The sequence below is a fragment of the Cetorhinus maximus genome, unplaced genomic scaffold, assembly GCF_964194155.1.
Source record: "Cetorhinus maximus unplaced genomic scaffold, sCetMax3.hap1.1 HAP1_SCAFFOLD_4465, whole genome shotgun sequence".
Taxonomy (NCBI): domain Eukaryota; kingdom Metazoa; phylum Chordata; class Chondrichthyes; order Lamniformes; family Cetorhinidae; genus Cetorhinus; species Cetorhinus maximus.
This window is the reverse complement of record NW_027600368.1, coordinates 2,501-13,512: the sequence shown is the minus strand read 5'-3', so window position 1 is coordinate 13,512 and position 11,012 is coordinate 2,501. Positions and strand designations below refer to the sequence as shown.

General features: G+C 57.0%; 1 protein-coding gene across 1 annotated transcript in view; it reads left to right on the top strand.

The window, feature by feature from the left end:
• Positions 1–576: 576 nt before the first annotated feature.
• The window catches only part of LOC144678501 (BICD family-like cargo adapter 2), a gene marked incomplete at both ends in the record, with an annotated part of 10,708 nt that continues 272 nt past the window's right edge, over positions 577–11,012 (top strand). The window contains 3 exons of the mRNA XM_078538264.1: positions 577–693; positions 8,070–8,216; positions 9,936–10,112. Coding sequence (XP_078394390.1) covers positions 577–693; positions 8,070–8,216; positions 9,936–10,112 — 441 coding nt within the window. The remainder of the gene's footprint in view (positions 694–8,069; positions 8,217–9,935; positions 10,113–11,012) is intronic.

The window sequence follows — 11,012 nt, the reverse complement described above, 5'->3', positions numbered from 1 at the left end:
CCCACCTCCCCTCCCCCACCTCCCCTCCCCCCACCTCCCCTCCCCCCACCTCCCCTCCCCCACCTCCCCTCCCCCCACCTCCCCTCCCCCACCTCCCCTCCCCCCACCTCCCCTCCCCCACCTCCGCTCCCCCCACCTCCCCTCCTCCCACCTCCCCTCCCACACCTCCCCTCCCCCCACCTCCCCTCCTCCACCGCCCCTCACCCACCCTCCCCTCCCCTCCCCTCACCTCCTCTCCCCTCCCCTCCCCTCCCCTCCCCCACCTCCCCTCATCTCCCTTCCCCCATCTCCCCTCACCTCCCCTCCCCTCACCTTATCTCCTCTCCTCCTCTCCCCGCCTCCCCCTCCCTCCCTCTCTCTCTCCCTGTCCCCTTCCCCTCCCCTGTCCCCTCTCTCTCTCTCTCCCTCCCTCTCCTACCCCCCTCGCACATTCCTCTCCCCACGTCTCTCATCCCCTCTGCCTCCCCTCTCCCCTTTTACCCCTCTCCCCCCGTCTCCCCTCCCTTTCCCCCTCCCCTCCCTCTCACTTCCCCCCCCACCCCACCCCTTGCTCCCTCCTCCCTCTCCTCCCTCCAGGCAGAGGCAGAGCAGCACCGTCTCCGTTCTGCACTCCGAGCTGTTGAGGATGACCTGAGGGAGAATTCCCTCGGTAACACCGAGAGGTCCAACCAGCTCCGGGCATTGAAGGCTGAGGTAGGTCCAGGGGGCTGCCCTCGGGCGTAGCAACGGGCACAGCTCCCTCTCTCTCTCTCTCCCCCCGCACCGTCTCACTTTCCCTCTCTCTCTCTCTCTCTCGCACCGTCTCACTTTCCCTCTCTCTCTCTCTCCCCCCGCACCGTCTCACTTTCCCTCTCTCTCTCTCTCCCCCCGCACCGTCTCACTTTCCCTCTCTCTCTCTCTCCCCCCGCACCGTCTCACTTTCCCTCTCTCTCTCCCCCCGCACCGTCTCACTTTCCCTCTCTCTCTCTCTCCCCCCGCACCGTCTCACTTTCCCTCTCTCTCTCTCTCCCCCCGCACCGTCTCACTTTCCCTCTCTCTCTCCCCCGCACCGTCTCACTTTCCCTCTCTCTCTCTCCCCCCGCACCGTCTCACTTTCCCTCTCTCTCTCTCTCCCCCCGCACCGTCTCACTTTCCCTCTCTCTCTCTCTCCCCCCGCACCGTCTCACTTTCCCTCTCTCTCTCTCCCCCGCACCGTCTCACTTTCCCTCTCTCTCTCTCCCCCCGCACCGTCTCACTTTCCCTCTCTCTCTCCCCCGCACCGTCTCACTTTCCCTCTCTCTCTCTCTCGCTCCGTCTCACTTTCCCTCTCTCTCTCCCCCGCACCGTCTCACTTTCCCTCTCTCTCTCTCTCTCGCTCCGTCTCACTTTCCCTCTCTCTCTTCCCCGCACCGTCTCACTTTCCCTCTCTCTCTCCCCCGCACCATCTCACTTTCCCTCTCTCTCTCTCTCGCTCCATCCCACTTTCCCTCTCTCTCTCCCCCGCACCGTCTCACTTTCCCTCTCTCTCTCCCCCCGCACCGTCTCACTTTCCCTCTCTCTCTCTCCCCCCGCACCGTCTCACTTTCCCTCTCTCTCTCCCCCCGCACCATCTCACTTTCCCTCTCTCTCTCTCCCCCGCATCGTCTCACTTTCCCTCTCTCTCTCCCCCGCACCGTCTCACTTTCCCTCTCTCTCTCTCCCCCGCATCGTCTCACTTTCCCTCTCTCTCTCTCTCTCACACCGTCTCACTTTCCCTCTCTCTCTCTCCCTCACACCTTCTCACTTTCCCTCTCTCTCTCCCTCTCTCTCTCTCTCTTCCCCGCACGTTCTCACTTTCCCTCTCTCTCTCTCTCCCCCCGCACCGTCTCACTTTCCCTCTCTCTCTCCCCCGCACCGTCTCACTTTCCCTCTCTCTCTCGCTCCGTCTCACTTTCCCTCTCTCTCTCCCTCCCGCACTGTCTCACTTTCCCTCTCTCTCTCCCCCGCACCGTCTCACTTTCCCTCTCTCTCTCCCCCACACCGTCTCACTTTCCCTCTCTCTCTCTCTCACACCGTCCCACTTTCCCTCTCTCTCTCTCTCTCCCGCACGTTCTCACTTTCCTCTCTCTCTCTCTCTCTCACACCGTCCCATTTTCCCTCTCTCTCTCTCTCCCAAACTGTCTCACTTTCCCTCTCTCTCTCTCTCGCACACCATCTCACTTTCCCTCTCTCTCTCTCTCCCGCACGTTCTCACTTTCCCTCTCTCTCTCTCTCTCTCTCGCACGTTCTCACTTTCCCTCTCTCTCTCTCTCTCTCTCCCGCACGTTCTCACTTTCCTCTCTCTCTCTCTCTCACACCGTCCCACTTTCCCTCTCTCTCTCTCTCGCACACCATCTCACTTTCCCTCTCTCTCTCTCTCCCGCACGTTCTCACTTTCCCTCTCTCTCTCTCTCTCTCTCCCGCATGTTCTCACTTTCCCTCTCTCTCCCTCTCTCTCCCGCACGTTCTCACTTTCCTCTCTCTCTCTCTCTCACACCGTCTCACTTTCCCTCTCTCTCTCTCCCTCACACCTTCTCACTTTCCCTCTCTCTCTCCCTCTCTCTCTCTCTCTTCCCCGCACGTTCTCACTTTCCCTCTCTCTCTCTCTCCCCCCGCACCGTCTCACTTTCCCTCTCTCTCTCCCCCGCACCGTCTCACTTTCCCTCTCTCTCTCGCTCCGTCTCACTTTCCCTCTCTCTCTCCCTCCCGCACTGTCTCACTTTCCCTCTCTCTCTCCCCCGCACCGTCTCACTTTCCCTCTCTCTCTCCCCCACACCGTCTCACTTTCCCTCTCTCTCTCTCTCACACCGTCCCACTTTCCCTCTCTCTCTCTCTCTCCCGCACGTTCTCACTTTCCTCTCTCTCTCTCTCTCTCACACCGTCCCATTTTCCCTCTCTCTCTCTCTCCCAAACTGTCTCACTTTCCCTCTCTCTCTCTCTCGCACACCATCTCACTTTCCCTCTCTCTCTCTCTCCCGCACGTTCTCACTTTCCCTCTCTCTCTCTCTCTCTCTCTCTCCCGCACGTTCTCACTTTCCCTCTCTCTCTCTCTCTCTCTCCCGCACGTTCTCACTTTCCTCTCTCTCTCTCTCTCACACCGTCCCACTTTCCCTCTCTCTCTCTCTCGCACACCATCTCACTTTCCCTCTCTCTCTCTCTCCCGCACGTTCTCACTTTCCCTCTCTCTCTCTCTCTCTCTCCCGCATGTTCTCACTTTCCCTCTCTCTCCCTCTCTCTCCCGCACGTTCTCACTTTCCTCTCTCTCTCTCTCACACCGTCTCACTTTCCCTCTCTCTCTCTCCCTCACACCTTCTCACTTTCCCTCTCTCTCTCCCTCTCTCTCCCTCTCTCTCCCGCACGTTCTCACTTTCCTCTCTCTCTCTCTCTCACACCGTCTCACTTTCCCTCTCTCTCTCCCCCACACCGTCTCACTTTCCCTCTCTCTCTCTCTCACACCGTCCCACTTTCCCTCTCTCTCTCTCTCACACCGTCCCACTTTCCCTCTCTCTCTCTCCCAAACCGTCTCACTTTCCCTCTCTCTCTCTCTCCCAAACCGTCTCACTTTCCCTCTCTCTCTCTCTCCCAAACCGTCTCACTTTCCCTCTCTCTCTCTCTCTCGCACCATCTCACTTTCCCTCTCTCTCTCCCTCGCACCGTCCCACTTTCCCTCTCTCTCTCTCTCCCAAACCGTCTCACTTTCCCTCTCTCTCCCTCGCACCGTCTCACTTTCCCTCTCTCTCCCTCGCACCGTCTCACTTTCCCTCTCTCTCTCTCTCGCACCGTCTCACTTTCCCTCTCTCTCTCTCTCGCACCGTCTCACTTTCCCTCTCTCTCCCTCGCACTGTCTCACTTTCCCTCTCTCTCTCTCTCTCGCACTGTCTCACTTTCCCTCTCTCTCTCCCTCGCACCGTCTCACTTTCCCTCTCTCTCTCGCACCGTCTCACCTTCCCTCTCTCCCCCGCACCATCTCACTTTCCCTCTCTCTCTCTCTCGCACCGTCTCACTTTCCCCCTCTCTCACCCACATCGTCTCACTTTCCCTCTCTTCCGCACACCGTCTCACTTTCCCTCTCTCCCTCCCACACCATCTCACTTTCCCTCTCTCTCTCGCACCATCTAACTCTCCCTCTCTCTCCCGCATTGTCTCTCACTGTCCCTCTCTCTCCCCCTCTCTCCTGCCCCATCCCTCTCCTTGCCGTCTGCTGCCTCCCTCCCTCTCCCCCTCTCTCTGTCCCTCCCTCCCTCCCTCTCTCTCTCACTCTGTCTCTCCGAGACGGTGAACGAGGAGACAGGAGACGGTCACCTGCCTGGGGAGGTGTTGTAATCCCCACCCTGACCGGTCAAAGTGTCTGTGGCCCAGTTTAATCAGGAGGCAGTTTCTAGGTGCCGAGATTAATCCAGATATTCAGACTCAACACAGGACAAACCTGACCTCACCGGCTCAGCCTAAGCTCATTAACGCAAATCCAACACACGTGATCTTCCCACGTTCAGAAAGTGGTAGGTGAGGGGGAGGCTGGTGAGGGACAAGCGTGTTTCATAGGGGGTAAGAGACATGTATGTGCAGGCATGCAACACGCTATGTGGTGTTGCGTTATAGAGAGCGCTTTTCCCAGTAATGTGTATTTTGTCACGTGTCTACAGTCCGTTCATCCACAGGGATGATGCCGTGGTCAGGTTAATGATGAAATTGGGAGAGAAACGCGCAATCTAGCCCCACCTAGTGGCCGCGGATTGTATTTACTCTGTGACCGTTTACATGGTAAAATTGACTGGGAAATGTTTACTCGGCTGTGACCAGGTAAAGTAATGCTGGTGGGCAGGATTGTCGCTCAGCCTTGTAAGATCGGGGGTTTCACACAGATGTGTGGGCGGTGATGAGGACCCTCACTGTGTGGATTTGTCTCGTTCTCTCTCTCTTCTCCTGTTGTCTGGAATTCTGTGTCTCTCTGACTGTCCGTCTGTCTCAGTCCCTCTCTCTCTCACTGTCTCTCTCTCTCTCTCTCTCTCACCCTGTCTCTCTCTCTCTCTCCCTGTCTCTCTCTCTCTCTCCCTGTCTCTCTCTCTCTCTCCCTGTCTCTCTCTCTCTCCCTGTCTCTCTCTCTCTCTCCCTGTCTCTCCCTCTCTCTCCCTGTCTCTCTCTCTCTCCCCGTCTCTCTCTCTCTCTCCCTGTGTCTCTCTCTCTCTCTCCCTGTCTCTCTCTCTCTCTCCCTGTCTCTCTCTCTCTCTCTCTCCCTGTCTCTCTCTCTCTCTCCCTGTCTCTCCCTCTCTCTCCCTGTGTCTCTCTCTCTCTCTCCCTGTCTCTCTCTCTCTCTCTCTCCCTGTCTCTCTCTCTCTCTCCGTCTCTCTCTCTCTCTCCCTGTCTCTCTCTCTCTCCCTGTCTCTCTCTCTCTCCCTGTCTCTCTCTCTCTCCCTGTCTCTCTCTCTCTCTCCGTCTCTCTCCCTGTCTCTCTCTCTCTCTCTCTCCCTGTCTCTCTCTCTCTCTCCCTGTCTCTCTCTCTCTCTCCCTGTCTCTCTCTCTCTCTCTCCCTGTCTCTCTCTCTCTCTCCCTGTCTCTCTCTCTTTCTCCCTGTCTCTCTCTTTCTCCCTGTCTCTCTCTCTCTCTCCGTGTCTCTCTCTCTCTCTGTCTCTCTCTCTCTCTCTCTCTCTCTCTCTCCCTGTCTCTCTCTCTCTCTCCCTGTCTCTCTCTCTTTCTTTCCGTCTTTCTCTCTCTTTCCCTGTCTCTCTCTCTCTCTTTCCCTGTCTCTCTCTCTCTCTCTCCGTCTCTCTCTCTCTCTCTCCCTGTCTCTCTCTCTCTCCCTGTCTCTCTCTCTTTCTTTCCCTGTCTCTCTCTCTCTTTCCCTGTCTCTCATACTCTCTCTCACTCACTCCATCTCTCTCTCCTCCCTCTCTCTCCCTCTCGCTCCATCTCTCTATCCATCTCTCCATCTCTGTCTCTCTCTCTCTCTCCACTCGCTCACTCCATCTCCTTCTCCCCCGTCTCTGTCTCTCGCCACCTCTGTCTCTCACACTGTCCACTGTTCCTCGTTATTTCCACCCCCCTCTCCCAAAGGCACCAACTCTGGCAAAGAGAAAAGAATATCTGTAACCTCCTCCAGACCCGACAACCCTCCCTATCTCTGTAACCTCCTCCAGACCCGACAACCCTCCCTATCTCTGTAACCTCCTCCAGACCCGACAACCCTCCCTATCTCTGTAACCTCCTCCAGACCCGACACCCCTCCCTATCTCTGTAACCTCCTCCAGCCCCGCCAACACTCCCTATCTCTGTAACCTCCTCCAGCCCCTACAACCCTCCCTATCTGTGTAACCTCCTCCAGCCCCCTACAACCGTCCCTATCTCTGTAACCTCCTCCAGCCCCTACATCCCTCCCTATCTCTGTAACCTCCTCCAGCCCCGACAACCCTCCCTATCTCTGTACCCTCCTCCAGCCCGACAACCTTTCCTATCTCTGCAACCTCCCCCAGACCCTACAACCCTCCCTATCTCTGTAACCTCCTCCAGCCCCTACACCCCTCCCTAGCTCTGTAACCTCCTCCAGCCCCTACAACCTTACTTATCTCTGAAACCTCCTCCAGCTCCTACAACCCTCCCTATCTCTGTAACCTCCTCCAGCCCCTACAATCCCTCCCTATCTCTGTAACCTCCTACAGCCGCTACAACCCTCCCTATCTCTGTAACCTCCTCCAGCCCCTACAACCCTCCCTATCTCTGTAACCTCCTCCAGCCCCCTACAATCCCTCCCTATCTCTGTAACCTCCTCCAGCCCCCTACAACCCTCCCTTTCTCTGTAACCTCCTACAACCCTCCGAGATCTCTGCGCTCCTCCAATTCTGGGCTCTCCAGCATCCCCCGATTCCCATCGCTCCGCCATTGGCGGCCGGGCCTTCAGCTGCCTGGGGAGGGGGGTCCCTAAGCTCTAGAACTCCTTCCCCTAAACCTCTCCGCCCACCTCCTCCCTCCTCGCTCCCCCCCTCTCTCTCTCTCTCTCTCTCCTCCTTTAAGACGCTCCTTAAAACCGACCTCTTAGACTGAGCTTTTGGTTGTCTGTCCCTAATATCTCCTTACGTTTCGGGTTAAACTTGGTTTGACCACTTCTGTTATTGTTGGACATGTTATCACATTAGAACGAGCCAGAACTAGATAGACTCTTGGTAAGCAAGGGAGCGGCTGGTCATCGGGGGTAGCTGGGAGCACAATGTTACAATCAGATCAGCCACGATCTTATTGAACGATGGAATAGGCTCGAGGGGCCGAATGGCCTACTCCTGTTCCTAATTCGTATGTTCGTGTGTATGTAGTAACTTGTTAAGGTCCTTGTAGAGGGATCTGGAGCTAAGCCATACTGCGACAGGATGAGGGGAGAGGATTGACAGGGCTGAATGGCCTCCACCGGTTCCTCTCTGACAGGCTCAAGAGAGGGGCTGAATGGCCTCCTCCGGTTCCTGTTTAACAGGTTAAAGAGAGGGGCTGAATGGCCTCCTCCTGTTCCTGTGTAATAGGCTGGAGAGGGGCTGAATGGCCTCCTCCTGTTCCTGTGTAACAGCATCGAGATGGGGCTGAATGGGGCCTCCTCCTGTTCCTGTGTAACAGGCTGGAGAGGGGCTGAATGGCCTCCTCCTGTTCCTGTGTAACAGGCTAAAGAGAGGGGCTGAATGGCATCCTCCTGTTCCTGTGTAACAGGCTGGAGAGGGGCTGAATGGCCTCCTCCTGTTCCTGTGTAACAGGCTCAAGAGAGGGGCTGAATGGCCTCCTGCTGTTCCTGTGTAACAGGCTCGAGAGGGGCTGAATGGGCCTCCTCCTGTTCCTGTGTAACAGGCTTGAGAGAGGGGCTGAATGGGGCCTCCTCCTGTTCCTGTGTAACAGGGTTCGAGAGGGGCTGAATGGCCTCCTCCTGTTCCTGTGTAACAGGCTGGAGAGGGGCTGAATGGCCTCCTCTTATTCCTGTGTAACAGGCTCGAGAGAGGGGCTGAATGGCCTCCTCCTGTTCCTGTGTAACAGGCTGGAGAGGGGCTGAATGGTCCTTTCCAATTCCTGTATCAAATGTGTGATCATAGCCATTCATTCCACAGAATCAGATGCTGGTGGAGAGGGGCTGGGAGGCAGAAGAGCGAATTAAATCTCTGAGAGAGGAGAAGGGGATCTTACAGAGTGGAATCGAGACACTACAAAGAAGCATACGACTGGTCCAAGAACACAGCAAGGAACAGGAGTCACAGGTAAGAGGATACGAGGGAACAGAGGGATAGAGAGAGAGGGGACAGACTGGGGAACAGAGGGATAGAGAGAGGGGACAGACTGGGGAACAGAGGGATAGAGAGAGAGGACAGACTGGGGAACAGAGGGATAGAGAGAGGGGACAGACTGTGGAACAGAGGGATAGAGAGAGGGGACAGACTGGGGAACAGAGGGATAGAGAGAGGGGACAGACTGGGGAACAGAGGGATAGAGAGAGGGGACAGACTGGGGGAACAGAGGGATAGAGAGAGGGGACAGACTGGGGAACAGAGGGATAGAGAGAGGGGACAGACTGGGGAACAGAGGGATAGAGAGAGAGGGGACAGACTGGCGAACAGAGGGATAGAGAGAGGGGACAGACTGGGGAACAGAGGGATAGAGAGAGGGGACAGACTGGGGAACAGAGGGATAGAGAGAGGGGACAGACTGGGGAACAGAGGGATAGAGAGAGGGGACAGACTGGGGAACAGAGGGATAGAGAGAGGGACAGACTGGCGGAACAGAGGGATAGAGAGAGGGGACAGACTGGGGAACAGAGGGATAGAGAGAGGGACAGACTGGGGAACAGAGGGATAGAGAGAGGGGACAGACTGGGGAACAGAGGGATAGAGAGAGGGGACAGACTGGGGAACAGAGGGATAGAGAGAGGGGACAGACTGGGGAACAGAGGGATAGAGAGAGGGGACAGACTGGGGAACAGAGGGATAGAGAGAGGGGACAGACTGGGGAACAGAGGGATAGAGAGAGGGGACAGACTGGGGAACAGAGGGATAGAGAGAGGGGACAGACTGGGGAACAGAGGGATAGAGAGAGGGGACAGACTGGGGAACAGAGGGATAGAGAGAGAGGGGACAGACTGGGGAACAGAGGGATAGAGAGAGGGGACAGACTGGGGAACAGAGGGATAGAGAGAGGGGACAGACTGGGGAACAGAGGGATAGAGAGAGGGGACAGACTGGGGAACAGAGGGATAGAGAGAGGGGACAGACTGGGGAACAGAGGGATAGAGAGAGGGGACAGACTGGGGAACAGAGGGATAGAGAGAGGGGACAGACTGGGGAACAGAGGGATAGAGAGAGGGGACAGACTGGGGAACAGAGGGATAGAGAGAGGGGACAGACTGGGGAACAGAGGGATAGAGAGAGGGGACAGACTGGGGAACAGAGGGATAGAGAGAGGGGACAGACTGGGGAACAGAGGGATAGAGAGAGGGGACAGACTGGGGAACAGAGGGATAGAGAGAGGGGACAGACTGGGGAACAGAGGGATAGAGAGAGGGGACAGACTGGGGAACAGAGGGATAGAGAGAGGGGACAGACTGGGGAACAGAGGGATAGAGAGAGGGGACAGACTGGGGAACAGAGGGATAGAGAGAGGGGACAGACTGGGGAACAGAGGGATAGAGAGAGGGGACAGACTGGGGAACAGAGGGATAGAGAGAGAGGGGACAGACTGGGGAACAGAGGGATAGAGAGAGGGGACAGACTGGGGAACAGAGGGATAGAGAGAGAGGGACAGACTGGGGATAGAGAGAGGGGACAAGAGAGAGGGGACAGGGAACAGAGGGATAGAGAGAGGGGACAGACTGGGGAACAGAGGGATAGAGAGAGGGGATAGAGAGAGGGGACAGGCTGGGGAACAGAGGGAGGGCTCGATTCAGTGGACGTGCCTGAACGAGGACCTTATTTGTCCCTGTCCAGCTCCAGCAACTCCGCAGTGAGACGGAGCAAGTGAAGACAGTCAACCTGGATCTTCGGGAACGTGTCCATCAAATGAAGGAGGAGATGAGCCTTCAAGACTTGGGTGGACTTAACAACTCGCTCCACTCGGAGATACAGCAGATCGAGAGCAGCCCAGGGCTAGAGGCACTGGCTGAGGTGGGCAACATTAAACCCGCTGGGACCGGGTGTCACAGTGCGTTAGATACACTGTCCTTTCCCCCTCTGGGACCGGGTGTCACAGTGCGTTAGATACGCTGTCCTTTCCCCCTCTGGGACCGGGTGTCACAGTGCGTTAGATACACAGTCCTTTCCCCCCTCTGGGACCGGGTGTCACAGTGCGTTAGATACACTGTCCTTTCCCCCTCTGGGACCGGGTGTCACAGTGCGTTAGATACACTGTCCTTTCCCCCTCTGGGACCGGGTGTCACAGTGCGTTAGATACACTGTCCTTTCCCCCTCTGGGACCGGGTGTCACAGTGCGTTAGATACACTGTCCTTTCCCCCTCTGGGACCGGGTGTCCACAGTGCGTTAGATACACTGTCCTTTCCCCCCTCTGGGACCGGGTGTCACAGTGCGTTAGACACACTGTCCTTTCCCCCTCTGGGACCGGGTGTCACAGTGCGTTAGATACACTGTCCTTTCCCCCTCTGGGACCGGGTGTCACAGTGCGTTAGATACACTGTCCTTTCCCCCTCTGGGACCGGGTGTCACAGTGCGTTAGATACACTGTCCTTTCCCCCCTCTGGGACCGGGTGTCACAGTGCGTTAGACACACTGTCCTTTCCCCTCTGGGACCGGGTGTCACAGTGCGTTAGATACACTGTCCTTTCCCCCTCTGGGACCGGGTGTCACAGTGCGTTAGATACACTGTCCTTTCCCCCTCTGGGACCGGGTGTCACAGTGCGTTAGATACGCTGTCCTTTCCCCCCTCTGGGACCGGGTGTCACAGTGCGTTAGATACGCTGTCCTTTCCCCCTCTGGGACCGGGTGTCACAATGCGTTAGATACACTGTCCTTTCCCCCCCTCTGGGACCGGGTGTCACAGTGCGTTAGAT